The following is a 27,379-nucleotide window of genomic DNA, read 5'->3' on the forward strand; positions in this document are numbered from 1 at the left end:
CTTCCACATCCTTTCTCAATCTGAGTATGTGCTCTTTTTTTAATGACCTTGTTATTGAGTGGACTTTAGATCCTAATCCTCCTCCCTAAAGTAAATCAACCAGGTATAAAAAATGGCTGTGCATCTGCTGAATGACTCATACCAGACTGATCTGAGGTCACATCATCATATCAGCTGAACATTTGCACACACATTTACATTAGTACTGGTCACTTTATACTATCTTTCATCACACTGCTCTGCTTCTGAACTGTGATTTTATGATGCCAGCTACCATACCTCCTATACAGGGGCAAGTGAAGGAAATTTGAGGACTGTTGTCCCATTGATGATGAAGTCGTTGATGAAGCACAAACACTTACAGGTAAAGATTGGGGAGCACATTGGCCTTCTCCTTTTCGGAAGTTCATTTCAGGCATTTGCATTAACTGATCTTGTGGATGTTGCTAGCAAGAGCTAGTATGCTCAGCAAGAGAAATAACCATTAGTAAATATAAACAGAGCAATCTTACCATAGTTAGTAATTGCCCACTCTTCATCCATTTGCAAATGAATGGCCTACATATATAAGGAGTGGAATATTGGCAACAACTTGCAGAATAGCACACTTGCTTAATGTCAAAAACTTCTTGAATATAAGCATTCTGTAATCATTTCATTAACTGTGAATGATAAACTGATGATGATGCTGGGTTCAAACGTGAAACACATTAAATACTTACCTATGAAAGTAATCCATGAACTGAAAGTATATTGATATAGGAAATAGACTAGTCAGGTGGCTGTTATAAGGTTGATGGGAATTCTAAATCAGACTCAGGTATACAGAGGAACAACTTTTGCTACGTTTTAATACAAAAGAAAAGTTTACTGAATGATGAACATACAAGGAATAAACAAAAAGGGGCAATGCCCAAGGAACTTAAAAATTAACGCTACTGTAGTGCCATCAATAAATATCTTAAGTACAATCATTTTAAAAACAAGAGTAACATTTCAATTTCTACACTCCCACTGTTCTGGCATTTTAAAATCCATTTCTGACAGTGTTCAAACCTGTGCGCAACATCACAAACCTTTCTTTCCTCAGTGATTTGGAGAAAATGTCCGCACACTGATTTTCATTTGGAACATGCTTGGCTATGATTGCTCCCTCCTCATACTTTTCTCTTATTAAATGACATTGAGTATCAGTGTTTTTCAATCTTTTATGAAAATTGGGAGTTTTTGTGTGTCTTACCACACTCTGATTAGGCATATAAAGTTTTGTTGCTTAATCACATTTATTTCTAAAGTAACTTAGCAGCTTTCGCAACCATATCATGTCTACCGCAATGCTGGCTGTCACAGTTTTGCTTCTGTAGTGCTCAAAGTCACCATTCTTTGATGTTGATAGGATCACGTTATCGGTCCGTGGGATAACAAAAACAGAAAACCAGAAGTTAACTGTTTTGTTTCTCTGTCTTCCACATAATCTGACTCACTATGCCTAAACAGAACCATCTTGTCTTTGATCTTTCTGTACAATATACCAAAGTCTTTAGTGCTTTGTACATACTTGAAAATGCATATAAAAGATTTGATTATGTAAAAATGGTATTCTTCCCTTTGTCCCATTATCCCACTTCCTAGTTTTTCGTTTACCTTATGTCTCTATGATTTCCATCCATTTTAGCTGCAATATTTCTGTGTTTTTACCATTTTCAGTTATACAGTATTTTGTTTTTACTGCTTCTTTTGGCTCTCAATTTCCTTTTTATGACTTTAAAAGATGATTGTTATTTATATAAATAAAGTTTCTAACATTATTTTACGCTGTGTTCAATTTCATAAAATATTTCTTCTTTTATATCTTATTTTAATTGTTAGCACAGTTGTTTCTTCATACTGCCGTTAGTCCCTCATAGTGCCACTTCACTCATGTACTTATGCTATCTGGAATTCATTTGTGAACTTGCCAGCTTGTAATTTGCTTCACACTCATTTGTGCTTTGGAGCAGTTAGCTCACCTGTGACACTATACTGTGTTTGAAGAGTTCCACATTTGTTCGTAGATACGTTTATAGGTTTGCCCTGTATGGTTTAAAATAAGTAGTTAATCGTGATTCAGAAAATGTTCATTAGTGTGTTGCTTATGACTTATGTAATCTGTTGACAGATGTTCTGATAATGAGTTAATCTTGAAACACATCAGTAAATGTAAATACTGAACATCAAGTGAAAAAAATTTTCTAGCAGCCTAATCAACAGTGTCACAGGTTAAAAATTTTTCTGTAGATTGTGTCCTGCCTCTGGTATATTTTACATTTGACAAAAATCTCTTTCGATTTTCTGCCAGATTTAAAGCCAGAGTTTCATTGTGCAAACAATTAAAGGCATCTTGCATTGAAGTTTGCACTAATTTTCAAGCTTCTGTAGAAGACTGCCTATCTTGGTGATTTACATTTATGGCTATTCTTCCTTTCATCTTCATTGTGATGTCTATCCTTTTGTTTTGGTCCAATTATTTGTCTCAACTCTTTTAAACCTATGTAAAAATGCTACTAGAAATACTCTTCATCTGGTTGGAATCTGCTACAGCACCTATTGAAGGCCTGCACATATTCTGCCTCACTTACTTCTAGGTGGTTTACTCCTGTATTGATGTTTGTGACTTCTCTATAAAAACTTTTTTGTACAATGGTACCTAAGTTGTTAGTGTTAGTGGTTATAGTGTCAGCAATCATATTCACTTGTGTTGCTAACTCTGTCTTGACCTCTGCAATCTCCTCCTCACTATTTTCACTAATTTCAGTATTTTTTTCTGTAGTGGTTTTCGTCTCACTTCTTAGAGAGACTAGATGTGTGCCAAGTTGGCTATATGTGTTGGTGCAACTAGTCACAGCTGATTCGAGTTGTGTAAATCTCCATTTGTGCTCATTACTCATTTCTTCATCACTTGTTGCTCATTCTTCATAATTTTTTTATTTGCTCGTTCATTCTTCATAATTTTTTTTATTTGCTCTTTCATTTTAATGGGGAATTGTGCTTGTTGGAACTTTACTAATCTCATTTTGTTTGTTTTTTCCCCCTTTATATTTTACCTTAACTCTTTCCCCTGTGTAACTTCAGTTGATGAAGCTAACTGCATGATAAACCTGCTCAAAGGTTAAAAATTAAACATCGAATCATCTTCATTTCAGCCATGTTTGACTTTATCTTTTTTGTCATCTCTTTCCACTTGAGGACATCGTACCCATTAGTGCACTCATAGCTAGCTGATAATGTCTGCATATCTAAATTCCTTTCTGCTCCAGTACTTGTCTGGATTCATTCCTGTTCTCTTTGTATGTTTTCTTGTCAGGTTTATGAGACTGGTGTACTACTACTTTCACTTCCACTGTCTCATCCGTTAAATAAGACACTATTGCACTTGTATGTGGAATTTCTGAGATTCCTGCATTGGTTCCTTTCATCTTACTTTCTGCTTCTATCTTTTATAGCTTCAAATTCTGTTCACAATCCAGCAATGCCTACAGCAGAAGTACTTCATTGAACTCACTGCACCAGTAAGACGTTTATGATACAAGTTTTTCTGGTTTAGAAGGTAGCATGCTGCACTGCCATCATTGAGGTGTCATGATGCCAATGTCTTGTGCCACTGTAATCTGTCTTCTTTTCTGTGTGATGATGGTGTTCATTGTTTCACTGGTACATCACTTCTTATGCACATGCCAATAACTGTTGCAGTTTATACTTATGATAGGTTCCCTATTGTTGCCTTGCATAGACGTCAATTTTATAGTTCCTTCCCATGATTGTCAGGTCTGAAAATTGCACCTTGACATGGCACGCCACTGGTAAGCTCTCCTTTTTGAAATTTTACATATAATACTATTTATTTAGTTTTCAGTAATTGGAATTTTAAGGGAGACAACTTACAACAAGTCATGTCTGATCCAGAAACAAACCATGTTGTTTGTCATGTGTCTGTAACTAGTAGCCAATGAATTGGCAATTACACATCATTGGAATCTGTTGTAAATGACAATACAATGTATTCAATATGGTTTATTTGTTCCCAATAAAGAATGTTCTTATAATTTGTCATTCTGGAGAAGCCACCATTTATGTGATCTTGTTTATCTGTACCAATTTAAACTTTCATTACAGTCTACTATAGGCCATTAATTCATGTATATTCTAATCAATAACTTCAGTTCTACTTCCTTAAGAAAGGCTTACACTTTCTCCTTCTGCTTAACTTTTATTATGCGATTATTAATAAACAACCACTCACTTGTAACTAGAAATCTTTCTCTCAAAACCGTCTTTAACTTTTACTGCCACCAATCCATCTCTTTTATACAATTAACACTTACTAGCTCTGGACTCCTGCCTACTCACATGCCTATGCATTACATACTGGGACAATGTTCCCACCACTGAAAAAAAGGTGTGAAATGTACAGAATCTTCAGGAGTGTCAGACTCAGTGGCTAGTGAATGCTAATTAAAAGATAGTAGTACTTTCTGTAGGCAGTGTCACTCAACAGGTCACACATTTTACCATTTTAGTCCTTGCGTCACATTACTACTGTTGCATTGGCCAACTGGCAGGAAGAATTACAATCTTAGTCTTACAAGTCGACGGTGCCTAAAGAGGAAACTGACCCCAAGGAAGAAAAAGCGAGTTGATACCTTTCAGTTGCTAGTGATGTCCCTAAAACCAGCATGTAGGCTAGCCCAGCTTCAGTATAATACACTCCTGGAAATTGAAATAAGAACACCGTGAATTCATTGTCCCAGGAAGGGGAAACTTTATTGACACATTCCTGGGGTCAGATACATCACATGATCACACTGACAGAACCACAGGCACGTAGACGCAGGCAACAGAGCATGCACAATGTCGGCACTATAGTGCGCGTCATATATCTTGGCGGCCGAGTTTAGGTTCGTTCTGCGCATCTGACGTCAAAAAACACAGTCAGCCAATGAACAGAGAACGACGTTGCCAGATCTCGGCTGCAGTGCAGAGCACGGACGAGTGTCATCAGTTTTAGAAACGTTCAGTCATAAATAAAGTAATAGAACAAAAGCAATGTCTTGATAGCAGATTTTCATTTATAGAAAGTTTGGAAAAAGCATTCTTTATACCAACTGCTTCATATTCCATTAATTAATTAAACCAAACAAGCAATAAGACTCCTAATTCAAGCGATAGCAAGGAAAGGTGTTTGTTTCAATCTCACTAACTGCTTTTTCGCAATAAAGAACAGCGGTAATTGTTTATTTCCTATTGTACTTCGACGAAGCGTGAGTAAATCATAATCATACCAACAGTGTTTATAAGTAGTTGCGTGATTGTTAGAGTCCTTATGGAGTTACACTGTACAATGAGCTGCGGTAGCGGAACGGCTAAGGTGTTGGGCTGCCAAGCGAAAGGTCATGAGTTCAAACCTTGTGTGGTGCTTAATATTTTCTTTATTTTAAAACAATATTGGAGTGCCTTACTTCACGAATTTTATTCGTTTTAATGAAATTTCTAGTGCTTTGCCTCTTCATCAACTTTTTCGCTGCTGCAGACACGTGCTCCAAGCATCCGCGCTGTGCGCGATTTTGTCATCACTGCACTTCTCGCCTGTGCAGACACATGGTGTTCCCACTGCTTTGACACACTTATCATTCGATTTCACAAAAACTATTTGGCCAAAAAATTTGATTTTTACACGTCTTCTTGACTGATACCTTCCCCCCCATAAATGACTTAATTTTGTTTTGATGTGCAGCATTAAATGTAGTAAACCATTGCACGAAATTTTGAAGAGTTTGCAGAGGTAAAAGTCCATAGCGTATACTTTCCGTATGGTCGATTTTAGTTGCCACAATGTTGAGAATGAAATGTGGACAAGATACGTAAATTTCATATAATATTTACTGTATAACAATATCTCATTTAATTTAAGTACCACATAGGTGTCGTATGTAATATTGAGAAATATTCCGTCTTTCGCGACTGTAATAAAAGTTTTATTTACCCAGGGCGCGTTTGGCTTTATTTTAAAGCACTTCCATCGGTGAAAGCTATGGCACGTAGACAATGGTATTCATGTTCTATTTCTTGTTTTTGTTCCACAGTCGCAGTTTTACCAATGGTATTGAAATATATCTCTCTTCTGCAACTGTAATAAGCGACTTATTTAGACCAGACGCGTTTCTCTCTTTTGAAGCATCATAAGAGGACTGTATTTTGTGTCCTCCATTGCCAAGTCACCTTTCGTAGTTTTGTGCTGCGGTAGCACAATATTCAACGTTTGTGTTGGCTCATCAGTGTTTTAGCAAATAAATGCTGTTTGTGTGTGCCACACACAAAATTATATTTGACATAGCTCTGAGCACTTCACTGACAGACGGTATATTCAAGTCCTAATGTTTTTGTAAGTCCACAGTTTTGTTTAATGTATTTTGTCTACTTCCTTTTGATTGATTGAAGTGCTTTAAAATAAAGCCAAACGTGCCCAGTGTAAGTAAAACTTTCGTTACAGTCGCGAAAGGTGGAATATTTCTCAATATTACATACGACACTTATGTGGTACTTAAATTAAATGAAATATATAGGTATCTTGTCCACATTTCATTCTCAACATTGTGGCAACTAAAATCGACCATCTGGAAAGTATACTCTATGGACTTAACCTCTGCAAACTCTTCAAAATTTCGTGCAATGGTTTACTGTATTTAATGCTGCATAATAACTGCGTTGAACATCGAAACAAAATTAAGTCATTTATGGGGGGACGGTATCAGTCAAGAAGATAGGTAAAAATCTAATTTTTGAGCCAAATAGTTTTTATGGAATCGAATGATAAAGAGTGTCAAAGCAGTCGGAACACAATGTGTCTGCACAGGCGAGCAGTGCAGTGACAAAATCGCCCACAGCGCGGAATGCAGGGAGCACGTCTTTGTAGCAGCGAAAGGGTTAATGCGGCCGTGGTGACTTTACTTCATGAACTGCGCGCTCCCCCCTAAACGTAAGCTTGCGAACTATGCTATACTATGGCGCTGCTTCTCTTGGCGCGTGCGTCGTGCGCAACTGGCAACGCAGCAATCTCCCGCGTCTAGGCGGGCATGCGCGAGCCGCCAAGATAAAAGAATTGAACTATAGTACAGTGTATATCCACCTTTCGCAGCAATGCGGGCTGCTATTTTCCCATGGAGACGATCGTAGAGATGCTGGATGTAGTCCTGTGGAACGGCTTGCCATGCCATTTCCACCTGGCGCCTCAGTTGGACCAGCGTTCGTGCTGGACGTGCAGACCGCGTGAGACGACGCTTCATCCAGTCACAAACATGCTCAATGGGGGACAGATCCAGAGATCTTGCTGGCCAGGGTAGTTGACTTACAACTTCTAGAGCACGTTGGGTGGCACGGGATACATGCGGACGTGCATTGTCCTGTTGGAACAGCAAGTTCCCTTGCCGGTCTAGGAATGGTAGAACGATGGGTTCGATGACGGTTTGGATGTACCGTGCACTATTCAGTGTCCCCTCGACGATCACCAGTGGTGTACGGCCAGTGTAGGAGATCGCTCCCCACACCATGATGCCGGGTGTTGGCCCTGTGTGCCTCGGTCGTATGCAGTCCTGATTGTGGCGCTCACCTGCACGGCGCCAAACACGCATACGACCATCATTGGCACCAAGGCAGAAGCGACTCTCATCGCTGAAGACGACACGTCTCCATTCGTCCCTCCATTCACGCCTGTCGCGACACCACTGGAGGCGGGCTGCACGATGTTGGGGCGTGAGCGGAAGACGGCCTAACGGTGTGCGGGACCGTAGCCCAGCTTCATGGAGACGGTTGCGAATGGTCCTCACCGATACCCCAGGAGCAACAGTGTCCCTAATTTGCTGGGAAGTGGCAGTGCGGTCCCCTACGGCACTGCGTAGCATCCTACGGTCTTGGCGTGCATCCGTGCGTCGCTGCGGTCCGGTCCCAGGTCGACTGGCACGTGCACCTTCCGCCGACCACTGGCGACAACATTGATGTACTGTGGAGACCTCACGCCCCACGTGTTGAGCAATTCGGCGGTACGTCCACCCGGCCTCCCGCATGCCCACTATACGCCCTCGCTCAAAGTCCGTCAACTGCACATACGGTTCACGTCCACGCTGTCGCGGCATGCTACCAGTGTTAAAGACTGCGGTGGAGCTCCGTATGCCACGGCAAACTGGCTGACACTGACGGCGGCGGTGCACAAATGCTGCGCAGCTAGCGCCATTCGACGGCCAACACCGCGGTTCCTGGTGTGTCCGCTGTGCCGTGCGTGTGATCATTGCTTGTACAGCCCTTTCGTAGTGTCCGGAGTAAGTATGGTGGGTCTGACACACCGGTGTCAATGTGTTCTTTTTTCCATTTCCAGGAGTGTATGTTGTGCATTGGACAAAATGTAAGAATTGTGAAACACCAGTCTTTCTACTGATTCAAGCAGCCAACAAATTCTGTATCAGCTGAGCACTGCCTCTTGGAAATGTGAAATGAAATATAGAGATGGCAACATTGTCTTTCAAATGATCGAGATCAGCATGTCGGAAAGTTCTATAAACAGGTACAGTGATATTAATTCAACTAAAAGTGTGGGATACATCATTCATCAGCAGTGCAATTATCTATATGTACAACTGTCTGAAGTGGACTTGCAATAGAATACACTATTCAGTGCCGAGAAATGATCATTGTTATGAACAAGTGGTGCACAGCCAGTCCAGTTCACTATTTTGTTGGGATTCAAATGATACGCAGTTCAGATATACACTTTTTAATCTGTGGACATACAGGGATGCTGTCAAAATATTATGTGTGAAATGATTCTGTTGACTAAGATGAAAACTGGGAAATGTGAATGTTATCAATCTCACTGGAAAAGTCTGTATTGCCACATGTACAAAAGTGTAAAATCATTAGGTATTTTGTCCAAGGTTGCATCATCTGACAGAAGAGAGGAAAGATTTGGTGGAAGGAAAACTGAGAAGCTTTCACAAAAAAAAAAAATGTATCTCAAAGTGAAAAGAGACTTACCACACAAGATGAGAGGGAGAAATGGATTGTTAGTGCTGAACAAGGTATGAAAATCTTAGTTTGGAAGTAGCAGAGAGGTACCAAGTAAATTGAAGATAAGTTAAAATCCATTACAAACAAGCTAAAATAGGAGGAAACTGGGCAAGACAGTGAGAAAAATTGTAACATAAAGTAAGAACAAAGAAAAGAAACAATATAAGATGAAAAAAAAGTCATAAGTTGAGGCCTGGTGGGTGGCAAAAAGCTGTATCATATTGTACACAAGAACCGGAATTTAGAGGGAATGTCCCTATGGTGTATGGGAGTAAAGCAGACACCTAAGCACAACTGTCCTGTTCCAGAATGTGATCTGTAATGGGGTACTTTGAGTTGTGTATATACACTATTTGTTTATGTCTGTTAATCCTTTTTGACAATTTAATGGTTGTGATGTTGAGATTATAGACAGGAAATGGTTAGAAATAAGTTGGTATTTGATGTGACTTGTTTTCATTGATAGAAAATGTTTCGCTAGTTACGGTGAGCTAATATTAGTATTGAGAGGATTATTTGTGGGGAAAGTCTCTCAATAAGAGTTTTAACATTAGGGGATGGGAGGTGTGACGGGAGACTTTGTACTTAGCGTAAGAAGAAGATTGAGAGGATGTACCTTATTTCAATGCATGGTTTCAGAAATTTGTTGCCTTAGCAAAGAAAATGTTTGATCAAGTCTAGATCAAGACAATACTGGGTAATTATAGTTGTTCTCCTTGTGTTTATTTTTATTGTAAGAAATCAACAATACCAGATCTGTCTGAAATGGGCTAGGAAATTTGTTTGTAAACTAGGTTGGTAGAATAATTGTGAGCGCTGGAGGCAGAGATGAGATTGGTTGCTTATTTTCGTAAGACGTCAGCATCACAGCATAAGTTTGTTGCAGTTGTCAAGGTCTTTATTAATTTATTAAAATGCTAATAAAAGTCAAGTGCTCTACAGTAGTTAGTTGCACCAACATTGTAAAAGTATAAAATGTACTTAGTGTGTAAAATGACCCAGAATGTTGTTCTTTCAATTTACTGGACAGGTGATTCTCACTGTGTCTGTACCTCTTTGGTCTTGGGTCTTTGATGGCTTAGTTTAGGTTTGGCCAACCAAAGATTCCTGCTTTGAGAGCTAGTCAGTCCCTCCAGCCCCTCATAACCATGAGCTCTTGAGTGTACTTCATTTATCACTGTGAAGCATTACCATTACAGTTACATTGTGTCACAGAATGGGGATCTCCAGAATGAGATTTTCACTCTGCAAAGGAGTGTGCGCTGATATGAAACTTCCTGGCAGATTAAAACTGTGTGCCCGACTGAGACTCGAACTCGGGGGGGGGCAAGTGCTCTACCATCTGAGCTACCGAAGCACGACTCACGCCCGGTACTCACAGCTTTACTTCTGCCAGTATCTCGTCTCCTACATTCCAAACTTTACAGAAGCTCCCCTGCGAACCTTGCAGAACTAGCACTCCTGAAAGGAAGGATATAGCGGAGACATGGCTTAGCCACAGCCTGGGGGATGTTTCCAGAATGAGATTTTCACTCTGCAGCGGAGTGTGCGCTGATATGAAACTTCCTGGCAGATTAAAACTGTGTGCCCGACCGAGACTGGAACTCGGGACCTTTGCCTTTCGCGGGCAAGTGCTCTACCATCTGAGCTACCGAAGCACGACTCACGCCCGGTACTCACAGCTTTACTTGTGCCAGGATAGAGTAGCATGGAGAGCTGCATCAAACCAGTCTCAGGACTGAAGACCACAACAGCAACGTGCAGGCTGATTGTGTGATGCTGTTACAAACTTCCTAAAATCAAGGAGAAAGATAAATGTATCACTTTCTGGTAAGAGTCCCTGTACCAGAAACAAAAGAGTTGAAGATTACAAGCAAAAACCATTCTGATACCTCTGACAGTGACATACGTGTACTGGCACTATTGTTGCAAAGATTGTAGGATAGGAAACTTTCAGAGGTGGTAGTATTTACCAAAACAAGTGAAAATGTCTAGTGAACATGGGCTCTAAAGTGTGTAACTTACAAGCTCTGAACATTTGTGCAATAGATGAGATGCATTTCATAGCAGTGAACATGTAAGTGCTCATAGGTCCTCAGATATGCATTTTAGAGCCCATGCTTACTGGATATTTTTCCTTGTTTTGCATATTATCACCTCTGAAAGTTGCCCACCCTACAATCTTGGCAACAAAAATGGTTCAAATGGCTCTGAGCTCTATGGGACTTAACATCGGAGGTCATCAGTCCCCTAGAATTTAGAACTACTTTAACCTAACTAACCTAAGGACATCACACACATCCATGCCTGAGGCAGGATTCGAACCTGCGACCATAGTAGTCGCTTGGTTCTGGACTGAAGGGCCTAGAACCGCTCGGCCACCACGACTGCCCTTAGCGACAACAGTACCAGTACTTATTCATCTGTCTGAGGTATCAGAACGGTTTTTGCTTATCATGTTCTAATCTTTTGTTTCTGGTACTGGGGACCCTTACCTCAAAGTGATTCATTTATCCTCCTCCATGATGTTAGAAAGTTTGTAACATCATCATGGAATCATCCTGTATATACATTCTTTTACAGGTGCCACCACCTATAACTTTGATGCTCTGTAGCATTGTTGGATGACATTCCTGGACATTGATTCCTATGTGAAACTTAATCCACTAAGTGCCCTCTACAACCTCTAGAAGTGTGTAACTACCCCTCTAGACAGTATTTGAAGTATGACTGTCTTTACTATCACTGTCAACAGTATTGCATTCGTACTGAAAGATCCTGTGCAGTATTCTATATTTGAAGACAATATATTCATATCATATCTATTCTCCAGCCCCACAACCACCACCCATTAGTTGAATCTAACAATTATGGGGCTGTGTTAGTGTTCTTTTTTACTTTTTAAAAGTTCAATTTTTTTACTGAAGTGTGGAAAAGAGACATAGTTTCAAATTTTTTAGAAATGCAAAATTTCTGCGTCCACATTTTATTTTAGGGCTATCTAGTCATCCTATATTGGGGACTTAAAAGTTCTATCCCTAAAAGCATTGGATATTTCAAAATATGGATAAGAAGCAGTAAAACCTGTCTGCACAGTTTGTAAAGATTCTCTCTGCAATATTGGCTTTATTCAGGATGCATGGTCTGTGTGTTGCAAGAAAATCCTATTTTAAGATGTTATATGAAGGAATTGAGCTGGCCACTGATGCAGGTTTAAGACCAGCCGTATTCCTGGCCTGTTGGCTGAAGCTGGTGAGCCTTCACAAAGCAGGTGATAACTCTTCACAGCATAACATATGACAGGTACATAAAATTCTACCCATTCAGCAGGCCCCATTATTCCATACCATTAATCGGAAACCAAGGAAATAACTTTTTAATAATTATTGACAAGCAGCAATGCCTTTTGAGATACACAAGGCTTTTCCTTTTAGGTATATAATATCAGTCATATGCTGATGGAAAAAAATATAGCACAACAAATTAATTAATGTAGAGTAATGTAATTTTTGTAACACATTTTTCTAGGTAACACATTTAAGAGATTAACATTGCAAGATCATAGTTTTATGCAAGCGTGAGATAAGCCATTGCAAATGTGAAATGCTGGTACATTAATAATGGGTGTAATAGCCAGAATGTTGAATGCAAACATGCAAATGTGCATGCATTGTGTTTTACAGTTGTTGGATGTTAGTTTGTGGGTTAGAATTCCATGCCTGTTGCACTTGGTTGGTCAGTGGAGGAACGATTAATGCTGGTTGTGGATGACCAATAGAGTTGTCATTCAATGATGTCCCATATGTGCCCAGTTGAAGACAAATCTGATGATTGAACACAACACATTTTAGAGCATGTTGGGTTACAACTTTGGTATGTGGAGAAGTGTTACCCTGTTGTATAATGCCCCTGGAATGCTATTCATGAATGGCAGCTCAGCAGGTTGTGAATCACCAGATTGATGTACGAGTTTGCGGTCAGGGCCCATGGAACAACCGCAAGAGTGCTCCTGCTGTCACAAGAGTCGTATCCCAGATCATAGCTCCAGGTGTAGGTCCAGTGTGTCTGGTACTTAGACAGGTTGGTTGCAGGCCCTCAACTGACCTACTTTTAACAAACACACAGCCATCACTGGCACTGAGGCAGAACTAGCTTTCATCAGAAAACACAGCAGACCTCCACCCTGCCCTCCAGCAAGTTCTCGCTTGACACCACTGAAATTGCAAATGGCAGTGGTTTAGGGGTGGGTTGAATGCACGCTACAGGGCATCCGGCTCAGAGAATCCTTGGAGTAACCGATTTGGAACAGTTTGTTGTGTCACTGTGGTGCAAAGTGCTCCTCAGATTGCTGCTGCAGATGCGGTATGATGCGCCAAAGCCATAAGCCAAACAGGATGGTCTTCCCTCCCAGTAGTTCTCGTGATCACCAGTGCCTGGAATCATATAGGCCTACAGTGGGTACATTCCCACCACCAGTGCCTGGAATCATATACAGTGGGTCCATTCTCACCAAGTCTTTCTGCAGTATCATAGAAGGAACATCCAGCTCCTCACAGCCATATTATACAATCTCATTCAAACTCAGTGGGGTGTTGATAGTGGTAACTTTGTTGCCTTAAAGAAATTCTTGACCACCATCAACTCAGCACATCTAACCTCGAAGGTAAGTAATGCTAATGACTGTTATAGCGTGTATTTAAAGCAAACCTGATCTGCTTCCTCATTCACATATACAGTAATGGTTCTTATGTGACTGGTTGAAATTGGAATAGAAATAATCTTTCTGATGTTGAAAACATGCCTATCAACATTTGTTTGTCACCTAACTCCTCCTTGCTGTTGTGATTTCTTGCCCCCCCCCCCCCCCCCCCCGCCCCCCTCCCTCCCCTCCCCAAATCAGTCTATCATTTATACAAAAGTTGGAGTAGATGACCATCTTGGATCCTTAAGGCACCAGAATTATTTTATACTTTACAAATAAAACAGAACCTGGACTTTTAATGGAACTTTGCACTGTTTATTTCATCATATTTTAGATACAAAAACTGTTTAAGCAAGGTGTCTTCCGTGGCTATTCAATTACTTTCCCTGACCATGTCTTCATCATTTATCTTATGAACAAATTTAAAGTATATTGCAGAGAATATCATGTGATCCTGATGACGCTGGAGCTTGGAGCTGATGAGATACCCACCAAAGTAAAAAGTTTCTCATCTGCTCACATTCATTTAGTGTTCAACAAGTGCTAAAACAGATGTATGCAGTAGAGAACACATTACTCCTGCTTCAATAGCTGGCGAAACATGTCTGTCTCTATTGGTACCAGAACGAGCAGGTATTGGAGAAAATCAGCAATCTGTTTAACTAGCAAGTGAAGTTAGTGGTAAACACTCCCTTACATCTTACCATCTTGCTGAATCAGAGAGTGATACAAATGTGAGAGGAGGTGTAGCTGACACAGGATAAGAAGCTGTGGTTGGTGAAGTGATCTATCTGACTTAGGTGTACCTTGTTCTGATGGAGCAAAGTTAACTTGACCCATCTCCTAATTATAGGCACTGTCCTTTTACACATGGCTTCATACTGCACAGGAGGAACTGTTCTTCTCCTTCTCCCCCCCCCCCCCCCTCCCCTTCTCCTTTCCCTTTTCCTTCCATGTTGCTCATGGCATAAAAAATGACTGATGTCACATTTCAACTGAGTGTATTTTATATTTTGGTTGGAGAGCAGAAGCCAACTTCATTGGGATGTGGAGAATGTGATAAACCTCTTAAAGATTTGTTGATCCTTTGGAATGAGCCCAAGCTTTTAGGGTGGAGCTTTTAGTATGTTGCAAAGTGGGTTGCTCAGCAATGTTTTAGTCTAGTGATCACCTGGCTGATTTTTCTATTGTGTAGTTTCTTATTCTGTCAGATCTCTCATTTTTATCGTAAGTTTTAGAACTGACAGATAATATGAAATATCATCATCATCATCATCATCATTATCATTATCATTATATCCTCCCCCCTTCCTCCTTTGTCTACTGGTACACTAAAAAATTTATATCTTTCTATTCTAGTTCCAACTTCTATCCATGTACTAACAGTATCAGTGCTGTTGTACCAATAAAAAATGTATACTTTGCCAAAGCAGAATCTCTACTGCGATACAGCATAATATTCTGGGGAAATTAGAATGCTAACAAAAGTTATTTCACAGTAAAAAAGAGAGTTGTATGAGTCATGAAAAGGGCAGCTCCCAGAAGCTCGTGCAGCTTTTATTAAAAAACAATTGAGTCCTTCAATTGTCTTGTTCATCCAGTTTGCAAGTAATACTCATCATTGAGAAAATCATAGGTGGTAATAACCAGCTTGTAGTTAGCAACCAGTGTGTGCACTCACTTAAAACGAGAAGAAACCAGGGTATATAGGTCCAATATTCAGATGAAAAACTGAAACAAAATGGACCCCTCAAAGCAGGAAACAAGCTGTACAACTACCTACCTTGTTACAGCAAAATGATCAAACATATTTCTGCATTTAAAATAGCTATTCAAATCTAGCTACTGCAAAAGTATTGTTATGGTGTACCTCAGAATCTATAAGGTTAAAACCTGAGGCCTACATTATTATTGTAATAAGCAGTGATAATGGAAAATTTGTGTTAAGTGTGAAACAGTAAACAGACTGCAAAAGTCAAAGATCTGTTGACAACTATCTCATTAGTAAATGATCTTACAGTATAAATAAATATTTGTTAACACAAAGAAGTAGAATTAGACCACACACTTTTATCGTGAGTCATATAAATTGTAAATATCTTATAATTTTCAAGTTTGTATCTATTATAAAAAAAGCCGTACTTTTAAACTATGATCACAGAGATACAGCAAAAACCGTAAATATTTTATTAACTAGATTAATTGTTATAAATTCATAAGCACACAATTGTGTCTTTTGTGCAAAAGAGGTTTTTGTGTGTGTGTGTGTGTGTGTGTGTGTGTGTGTGTGTGTGTGTGTGTGTACGCGCGTGCATGCGTTTGCACATTTTTGTAAGCAAATTCCTGTATATTTGTGATAGATATACAGTTTTATAACCATTACATTAATTCACATTGTCTCATCTCCTCATAATACTGACTTGTCCCATATCAGTTTGTATCTATGTACAAAAGTGATAAAAGATCAGTAAAGTAATAAAATACAGTTGCTGCACAGAACTTAGTATACTGTTGTTACTGCCCCCCCCCCCCCCCCATTCAATATCCGCATTGTGTAAGAGATTATTCATAAAAAAAAAGGTGATATCTCATTCAAAAATCATGTGCCATTACCAGTGTTCCTGTAAATATAGACTTCTTAAAATACTAAATATAATATTGTTTTGCTTCCCATTTCAGGCACTGATTGAAAAAGACTGGCTAGCATTTGGTCATAAATTCACTGAGAGATGTGCACATATTGCAGGAGAAGTGAAAGAGGTGTCACCCGTTTTCACGCAGTTGATTGACTGTGTGTGGCAGCTCACTCAGCAGTTTCCGACTACATTTCAATTCAATGAAAGGTTTCTGCTAACATTACATGATCATGTCCACTCATGTCAGTTTGGAACATTTATTGGGAATTGTGAAAAGGACAGGTTGGATCTGAGGTCAGTTGATGAATATTCATACACTTCAATAAAGCATTGGTTAATAAGCATAGTTAATTTTTGTTCCGGTAATATGGAATGAAGGAATTTTGTTATTAGAAAGAATGAAATTTTAAAGTATGATCATTTACATTTAGTAAAATTTGAACCATGTGTAACATATTTAATACATTTGACTTAATTGTATATAAAGGATAGATTTCCAGAATGAAGCTGGTATGAAGTGTAAGATATAAAAAATTGTTCTTACATCAGGCAGTCAACCTATTCTACTGTTTTCATGTTTGTTCAGAGTCTTGGGGAGATTTCCCACTTCCTTATTGAAGCATCCCATTCTCTCCAACCAGTTTTTCTGTCTTACTAGACTTGGATAGTTTCATCATCAAAGCCATTGCTGGTTTCCCTTCTGTTGACCTCTATATTGATTGGATGTTAAACCCTGGGTGTCCGTTTTAGAGTGCTATAATATTTGTCAACTTTCCTTTATTTATGAGTTTACCTCTACTTGGTAAGCAGAAGTAATTCTTTCCTTTGTTTGGCTCTGTTAAGTTCATTTGGTAAGGCCTGTTAGGTATTATTTAGCTGTTTACCACTAGTTGCTTGAGAAATGTTGCACCCCATGTGATACAAGTAGAACCCAGGTCAATCTCATTTTCAAGAAGGGCTGCTAGTCAATTCTAAGAACAATTATAGGCACACATTTTTTAGATGAATTTGCAGCAGAGTCCTAAAGCAAGTATTATACATCATTATAACTATTATTTAGCCCTTTGAATAGATTTAGCGTGCACGTTAGAAAATGGAAGAGTGGATGGCATATTTGTCCATGTTTGGAAGGTTTCAAATGCAGTTTATGACTACAATTTAACTGACATAATTTATGTATGAGGGTAAATCAAATATGAACTGGAATTGTTTTTTGGTAACTTTATTGAATCAGCCATAACAAAAATACACCCATCTTGTTTTTCTAAATCTTCTCCTGACTTGCCACACCTTTTCCCATAGAATTGGCAACTTTTTGATTCAGTGCTTGAAGAAAGAAGAGGGATACATGTGCAACCACATGCACGCAAGCTCCTCTACCACTACATTGTCATAAAACTGGTATTCTCAAATTTCTTCTTTCAACGGTCCAAACATATGTGGTAGTCACAGGATAATACACACAAATCTGAACTGTAAGAAGGATACTCCAGAGTTGTCCAATGAATTTCCTTCTTTAAAGCAGCAGAATGAAGCCCTGAATTACTGCACAGAAGGTCCAAATTTCAGATTGGTTGCCATCGTTGTTTGTTGTGGTATGTGGCCTTTGCCAGAACCAAGGGTTTCTTCCCTGAGTTTTACACAGAGCCTCCTCAAAATTTCCACAGGTTTGGTGCCTTCTTTTTCGAGAAATATGATGATTATCTTGAAGTTTTCCCGGCGTATTGATTGGTCCATCATATTTCGGGCTTGCAGCTGGATCACGTTGTCATCTTGGCACAATATTTCAGCTAACAAACATGCAGCCATCTTCAGGTGAGTACGAGACTGAAGATTACTGCTGCGCGTTGTTCTATATATACCGAAAATTGGCGCGGCGGCGTGTGCGCAGTGGAGAAGGCTAATACCGCGCCCCCTATCTAATTTGGCACGCTCTGCAGCAGAAGCGGGCCGCGCATGCGTAGTGGTGTACCTACATTTGCGCTATCTGTCGTAAAGCGCCCTCGCGCAGCTAAGGCGCGGTAGTCGAAAGTATAAAATCAATTTTCATCAGCCGTCGCACTAGATACAGGCCAATGTCTCTGTGAAGCGATTAAAGAAATTACAGGATCCCATGCTTTATCCATCTGAAAGCCGCCGTCTCGATTAATAAGATCTGCCAATTGTATCTCCACGGACTCCTTGATAATGGATTCCCAAAAAGATCTAGTTGTCGCTAAAATTTTTGTTCCACAATAATCCATGGAGTGTCCTGTCGAAATACAGTGTTCTGCTATGGCTGATTTGTTGGGCTGTAGTAGACGTGTGTGGCGCTCACGCTCCACGTAGTTTGGCCCCATGGAGAAGAAAAACTGGCAGGATTCTTAAAATATCTGAATTCCATTCAAAAGAATATTCAGTTTACCATGGAGGTCGAAAAAGATAGATGTCTGCCGTTTCTGGATGTCCTTGTACACCACTACGCATGCGCGGCCCGCTTCTGCTGCAGAGCACGCCAAATTAGATAGGGGGCGCGGTATTAGCCTTCTCCACTGCGCACACGCCGCCGCGCCAATTTTCGGTATATATAGAATGACGCGCACCAGTAATCTTCAGTCTCGTACTCACCTGAAGATGGCTGCTTTTTTTTTAGCTGAAATATCGTGCCAAGATGACAACGTGATCCAGCTGCAAGCCCAAAATATGATGGACCAATGATGATTATCGACTGTGCAATAGACTTGTGTAACTCTTGCTTGCACATGGTGACCTGACCCAAGTGGTTGGGTCACAGTAGCTACTCCAGACATCATCCCTAACATTCCGTCAAGGTCACACCAATTTCTGTGTACTACTGTAGCCAATAGATTTAAATTCCAGTTCATATTTGATAGTAAATTATGTTCATGGAAACAGTTTTTTGTAATGTTCCTGAAATGCGGTCTAGTGAAACGTTATGCTCTTTTAGCATCATCATTTGCCTGAAAATCTAAGGTTATTGTGAACAAAATGTTATATGTGATCATCTCCAGGAAACCACGTCATAAGTCAGTCTATCAAATTTTTCTTTTATTAGGTATTATTTTGGTATGGGAGGTGGTGATCAGTTTTGTGGAAGCTAGATGTGTTCACTGTAAATCTGAATTTTCTGTGTGCTTTTAAGGCAACAGAACTGATTTGACATGTTGTGACCCAGAACGTTTGGGAGGACTATGGAGGATTTGGAAAGACTCATCTGCAATTCAATTAGTGGATGAAAGCATGGAGGAGGGTATGGATCAGCTGTTCATACGTGGGTGGTATGGCATTTGGATGGTATTATTGTTGTTGTGGTCTTCAGTCCTGAGACTGGTTTGATGCAGCTCTCCATGCTACTCTATCCTGTGCAAGCTTCTTCATCTCCCAGTACTTACTGCAACCTACATCCTTCTGTATCTGCTTAGTGTATTCATCTCTTGGTCTCCCTCTATGATTTTTACCTACCATGCTGCCCTCCAATGCTAAATTTGTGATCCCTTGATGCCTCAGAACATGTCCTACCAACCAGTCCCTTCTTCTTGTCAAGTTGTGCCACAAACTCCTCTTCTCCCCAATTCTATTCAATACCTCCTCATTAGTCATGTGATCTATCCATCTAATCTTCAGCATTCTTCTGTAGCACCACATTTCAAAAGCTTCTATTCTCTTCTTGTCCAAACTATTTATCATCCATATTTCCCTTTCATACATGGCTACACTCCACACAAATACTTTCAGAAATGATTTCCTGACACTTAAATCTATTCGATGTTAAAAAATTTCTCTTCTTCAAAAACGCTTTCCTTGCCATTGCCAGTCCACATTTTATATCCTCTCTACTTCGACCATCATCAGTTATTTTGCTCCCCATGTAGCAAAACTCCTTTACTGCTTTAAGTGTCTCATTTCCTAATCTAATTTCCTCCCCATCACCCATCTTAATTTGATTACATTCCATTACCCTCGTTTTGCTTTTGTTGATGTTCATCTTATATCCTCCTTTCAAGACACTGTCCATTCCGTTCAACTGCTCTTCCAAGTCCTTTGCTGTCTCTGACAGAATTACAATGTCATCGGAGAACCTCAAAGTTTTTATTTCTTCTCCATGGATTTTAATACCTACTCCAAAATTTTCTTTTGTTTCCTTTACTGCTTGCTCAATATACAGATGGAATAACATAGGGGAGAGGCTACAACCCTGTCTCACTCTCTTCCCAACCACTGCTTCCCTTTCATGCCCTTGACTCTTATAACTGCCACCTGTTTTTTGTACAAATTGTAAATACCCTTTTGCTCCCTGTATTTTACCCCTACCACCTTTAGAATTTGAAAGAGATAGTTCCAGTCAACATTGTCAAAAGCTTTCTCTAAGTCTACAAATGCTAGAAATGTAGGTTTGCTTTTCCTTAATCTTTCTTCTAAAATAAGTCGTAAGGTCAGTATTGATTGCCTCATGTCTTCCAAGATTTCTACGGAATCCAAACTGATCTTCCACGAGGTCGGCTTCTACCAGTTTTTCCATTCGTCTGTAAAGAATTCGCATTAGTATTTTGCAGCTGTGACTTTTTAAACTTTACTCCATACACAGTTTGTAGTCTACATAAAGGCCACAGCAAAACTTCCAGCATATTGAGATGAGGATTGCTGATCGTTGTAGGTGTGCTTACCACAATTGGCTAGATGATATGGAAAGACTTTCTGATATGCAGGGGTAGCAGCTACTAAATTTGAGGAATTATTTTTATGGGAATAAACGTGGACAGAGGTATGAAAGTTCCTGGCTGGTTAAAACTGTGTGCCGGACCAAGACTCAAACTCGGGACCTTTGCCTTTCATGGGCAAGTGCTGTACTCGGGATCTTTGTCTTTCCTCTGTGGAGTGAAAATATCTTTATGGACAGAGGTATTACTGGAGTCAACAGTACCATGAAAGATACAAAATTGCTGTCTGAAGCATTTTTATCCTCAAATCAGATTCAGAAATGCTATGTTATTCTGGAAAAAACAAATTTGATCTGCTTGCAATACAAAACAAGAAATCTTTTCAAATTTTAAAACAAATTTAAGGCATTATCCTTCTCCTTCTGCCTCTCCCTCTACTGTAGACAAGAGGATTAAAATCAATATTAAAGATACTGGAAGATTGTCTGGTAGAGTAGAAGATTTGTTTTAAACATGAACGACATATATATTCCACAGAAATCATTCCAACGCACCCACGTTCTGGTGGTAAATCTGTACGGAGTGTTACAGAAACTAACAAGTGATAACAAATCCCACCACAAGATGATATCAGTGGACTGGACTGTAATGTCCTCTGTGTTCAAGTTGGCTTGTGTTAGGTGTTCAGTGCTACCTTTTCGTCGTTATACTCTCATATATTTTGTGATTTTTATTATTCCAAATTTTTTATCCACCATCATTCTTTAGTTTTACTCATATTGATGTATTGTTATTGACAGCTAATTGTGAGTATTGCATTAGAAATTAAATTTCTGTTGTAACTCAGTTTGTTAGCTATGAATCTTCTTTTCAACTCTTGCAATTTGCGTCCTTTTTTCTTTCTGCCTTTTCTTGCTCCTGATGAAGGATTTTGTAAAATATTCAGAAGATAATTTTGAGCTATGTTTATATCATCATCAGCCGTTTGACTTCCAGAGCTGGGTAAAGACCTCCTACATGTTTTTCCATGCATCGTGATCTTCTGCAAAACATACCCATGTTGCTCATGTATGTTTTCTGATATTGTCTTCTATTAGCTTGTCATCTTCATGTTCAGCAAAGAACTTCTTTTACCCATTTACCATCCATCTGTTCGGGTACATGTCCATCGCCCCTCCATCAAAATCATGTTTGCATCTTTTGCCTGCTGAGGTGATAGCTCGCACTGACCCAGTTTAAATGAGCTTACTTTTCTGTGATTTTAATAGACTTTCTTTTATAAGAGCACAGACTAAGAGCTGATGACTGTTCATTGTAACAGTCTGGAAAAGTTGAGTAACATATTTTGTAGATGTTTATTACACCATGTGTCTCTAGCATGTGTCTTAAGTTGGAATCTGTCAACATAGAAATTGAAGGCACAGTGGGAAGAACAGGATAATAAAGGACTCTGGTGTACTGAAAATAGCTTACATGGTGAACTCTTGGAATGTGTGTACAATTTACTCTCTGTTGTTAATTACTGTGCCTTGACTCATCTTAACTGATGAAAAGTGGTTTCCATTGGACATAAGTGTCTTCATTGTTTTCTTTTTACTTTTATTGTTTCTAATTGTTCTCTTACCAAATGTGCATTGTAATATATCTTATCCTTTCAAAGACTTTTATCAGTACTTCTTTTTCCATTTTGGCATAGTTTATAATGTTCTGACAATTGTTTTTATCTTTTAATAATCATTTTGTATCTTTTTCAGATGTTGTTTTCTTTTTGCTCTCTTTGTATTTGTAACATATTGTGCTGTTTGCCTGAATAATATATTTGTTAAATAACTCCCCCCATCTGTTTTCCTCTGTAGCAGCTTCATTTTCTGTGATGCATACCTAAAGTGTGACACGCTATTTTTAAATGCATTTTCATCATTTCATTTATGATTTCCTATATGATGATTATTTCTTTCCATCTTCGTTCCGAGTGAGGTGGTGCAGTGGCTAGCACACTGGTCTTGTATTTGGGAGGATGGTGGTTCAAACCCGCATCCGACTATCCTCATTTAGGTTTTCCGTGATTTCCCTAAATCACTTCAGGAAAATGCTGTGATGATTCCTTTGAAAGGGTATGGCCATCTTCCTTCCACATCCTTCCCTAATCTGATGAAACCAATGGCCTTGCTGTTTGGTCCCCTCCCCCCATATCAATCAACCGTCTTTCTATCTTCGTAACAATTTTTACTCTTGCTGTCAAGAATGTATGATCAATGTGCAATTTGAAATGGTGTCTCACATTGTACAAATTTATTTTTTGATAAAAGGCAGTAAATTTATTGTGCTAATGTATGACCTGTCATTTTTGGTATTGCATCTAGAGTTACCCACTGAAGAATCATTCTTTAGTTTTGTTGTACTTTAACATTAAAGTCCAGTCCACTAATATCATCTTGTGGTGGGATTTGTTGTCACTTACTGTTTTCTGTAGTGCTTTGTAGCAGTGTACTACCACCTCATCAGAATGTGAGCAGATTGGTGTGATGACTTTTCATGTTTAAAACAAATCTTGCTATAGTACCAGAGAATCATCCAATATCTATACTACTGTTTTTAATCCTCTTGTCTAGAGTAAGGGAGGAGAGAGAGAGAGAGAGGGGGGAGGGAGACATTGCTGCCATTTAATTAGTAGATTGCATGGGTTCATCAAGCATATTTGTTTGTGTCTACAGGCATCTACAATTGGAATTAGTGTGTGTGTGTGTGTGTGTGTACTTTAGTAGCTGCAGTAATGTTCACTTGATTGGACAACATGCAAATGTTTTGTCAAACAAAGTTTTACCTTTGTTGTAGATTATCAACTAAAACCTGAGAAAATGATACTTCCAAACTACATTATCACCTTATAACCCATTTCGGTTGAGTTGTCTTAGCATCCACATCTCTCTCCTTGATTCCTTCCTTTTCTCTTGTGTCTGTTTCAATCAGTCTTTTGCCTATTTCATTTTAGCCTATGAGCACTTACATCTGAATCTACACATTATCTAAGAAAACAAAATATTTATTACTGATGGATCAACATTCTATGTCTATGACTGCCTATGGTAGATTATTCCATTATGTAGTTTGTCCACATTTTAACATTATTCATGTCCAGAATAAATCTTTCATACTGCAGCAGATTTGGCTCTGTTTTGAGGATGAGTGATTAAAAGTACAGGCTGTCATAGAAGGTACAGCACAGCTTTAATGTGTTATAGCATCCAAACTGATGAAGATATTCATATCATGTTTGGGCATACTTGATACACTATCTCATAAAGTTTTTATACCATTCAGTCAGTTCCCACATCTGCACCTTTAGTGACACATGCAACGTCCAGTCTCTATTGAAGCTCTATGCATGATCGGTGCTACAAATCCACATCAGCTGTGGCAATGGCAGCAACAGTGTAGTTGACAGGCATTTGGTGGTCCCTATCTTTGGCACACCTCATGGGAAGAAGTCCACCAGTGTACGGTCAGACAACCATGTTTGCAAGTTCCTTTGAACCTCCATCTCTGATTTGGTCTGAATAAACCATGCCACACACTGAGCTGTTTCTCGAATTACTGTCAGTATGCTTCACTCACAAGAATTTGCATCACACGCATACAAAACTTTGCTTCTCTGTCACATAATCCAAAGATGGTGTAAATATCGTAATTAGTTGGGATGCTGTAATGCACGGAAGTTGTAGCATACGTTTTGAGACATTCCATATATGAAACAGCCAACACAATATGCATAACAGGAGAAAAAGTATAGTGTGTTTTACATGAGAAATTAACTCTGGGATTACTGTTTGTTGAATGTCCACTAAAAGTAAATGCAAAAATTAATTTTTCTAGCAGTGTTTGGATCAGTGATGTACTTTAGAGTGTTCAAGCAAACTGTTGATTGCACTGCCTGAAGTACAGTCATGAAATGAAATACGATGAGATCAATATCATGGTGCAAACAGAAAATTTCTGCACCAGTGTAATTAAGGAGTCTATCACAGTAAAGATGTCAAAAAATGTTTAATAGACTGAACAAGAGTTCTAAATTTAAGCATGGCTTGGGACCCACACTCAAGTTATCGAGATATCCCCAGCCATCTCATCCATCAGATCTGGAAAAAACAGACTTGACCTTGGTGATAAATAGTAACATGTAACTCAATAATTCTAGCAGGTTGAAGTTTAGGCAGTGAATATGCACAATGACCCAACTCAACAGCAGCTGAAGAAAGGTTGCTCTGTGAAATATGGTGCAGAAAAATGGAATCAACAACTCCTGATTATTTTTCCTGAGTTTTCAGCCAGGTGGTGTCATCCATATGGTGTGATATTTTGGCAAACTGAAGATGGAAACAAATCAATTTGCTGAAATATCACGGAATTTGCTGAAATATCACACAATTTGCACTATGACACCCAGCTGAACACCCAAAAACATTTCAGAGTAATTGTATGCTAGGAAAGCATAACAATTCAACTCTGCTGAACACTCGAAAGCACTCTGTTAATTAATCACTCTGAGAAAACCTGAGAAATCATAAGTCTGTATTATGTTCAGAGATGAAGCCAGTGAGCTCTGTGGTACAAAAGGAAAATTTTTATAACTGTTAACTTGCAGACAGAAATAGTAATAACTGGTGAGTACTATGTAATCTTATGCATCAGCTGGATGAAAATAAGTGAATAAAAACATGCACTGGGAAGGAAACGAAAAAAAAACCCTCTTTCTCATCGTGATTGATAGTGGTAGTGGAAAATTGGTGGATTTGCACTATGTGATGTTGAAACATCTATTGTATTCACGAGTTTTGGTAGCCTCTGACTTCCACCAATTGCTTCACTAAAGGAAGTTTGTTGCTGGAAACTGGTAGAGTCTGGTGTCATGATTATGCAAGTTATAAATGGTTACTTTGCAGACTTTCCTTAAAGGTGCTGCAGGGATGGAATCTGCTGACTGAAAAAGTGCTGAATGAGTTGTGTTGACCTAAAAGTCACTAATTAAAAAATTGCCCTCTTGACCTAAAGCATTATTTCGCTGCCAGTTTAATAACTTTCCATTTGTCATCATTTATTGTATTTATTTTCAAACAATTATGAAAATTGTCACTTCCCCTAAACTCTACTGAAATTTTGTATTATTAATTGTACTAAAATTGGACCTGTATGTACTTCTTCTTGTATGCACTTCTTCTCGTTTGCTTATAACCTTTTCATTTTTCAGGCTGAGTGAGAGAACATATTCTCTTTGGGGCTATATGGCAAATCATATGAACGAGTACATTAATCCACTCTACTGTTCAGAAGGGACATCTGATATGCTTTCTCCAAATTTGGCACCACAAAATATACGGTTTTGGAGAGGAATGTACTGTCGCTTTGAAAGTGGTGTCCACCCACGTGAACCATTGGGTGATTTGTTATTGGCCACTTGTGATCATAGTGCTTCTCTTGAGGATCACATAAAACAGCTTAACAAGGTACTTAGTTTGAAAACTAAATCCTGTATAATGTAATACCATCCTAAAATGTTTGTTGCAAAGAGCCTCTCTCAGCACAGAAGTCGGAGGGAGCTACTTAATGTTCTGTTACAGAGAGGGATGGGGGCAGGTATATAGTGAAAAACTACAGTTAAAAACAAATTGGAGGTAGAGTGCAAAACTGTATCTTCTTAATGCTATACAGATGAAACACAGGATCTGATGCTTGAAAGACCAAGAAACCTTGGTGCCCTTTGTAAAAGCATGAAATGTTGAAGTGTCATGTGGTGTCACAAGCTCTACTTTCACATGTTACTGTAGTAAATATATATTGGAGAACTTAATTTCCTCCCTTTGGTGTTGAAACAAAAGTCACATATTTTGTCTCTGTTATTACTTCAGTTTGTTACATAAACTTCCACTAACATTGTTGCCACCACCACCACCACCACCACCACCACCACCACGACTACTAGGGGTTACATATGACAAACAATATGCACGGTACAAGAACTATGCATCAAACACTGGTGACGCACCGGGTTTCTACAGCACATGCTTGCATCTCTGAAGGTACATTGAATTGTTATTCTGAATAACACAGGTACTGCAGTATCATATTTATCCACCGATACCAGACTGCGACATTTCATTTGAAATGTCTTTCCCTGTACAGGAATTATGTTAACGTGTGTGCTGGTACAGATTGTGCTGCAGGAATGATAACATGTGGGTATTTGGGTCTGGCCATGAGTCGTGCACAGATTGCCAAAGTGGTTAAGGTGAATG

General features: G+C 39.2%; 1 protein-coding gene across 1 annotated transcript in view; it reads left to right on the forward strand.

Annotated features, from left to right (window-relative positions):
• LOC126095017 (myotubularin-related protein 6) overlaps positions 1-27,379 on the forward strand; it is a 411,731-nt gene that overhangs the window by 346,008 nt on the left and 38,344 nt on the right. Inside the window, exons 9-10 of the mRNA XM_049909676.1 lie at positions 16,475-16,725; positions 26,335-26,590. Coding sequence (XP_049765633.1) covers positions 16,475-16,725; positions 26,335-26,590 — 507 coding nt within the window. The remainder of the gene's footprint in view (positions 1-16,474; positions 16,726-26,334; positions 26,591-27,379) is intronic.

This window comes from Schistocerca cancellata, chromosome 8, assembly GCF_023864275.1.
Source record: "Schistocerca cancellata isolate TAMUIC-IGC-003103 chromosome 8, iqSchCanc2.1, whole genome shotgun sequence".
Classification (NCBI taxonomy): Eukaryota; Metazoa; Arthropoda; class Insecta; order Orthoptera; family Acrididae; genus Schistocerca; species Schistocerca cancellata.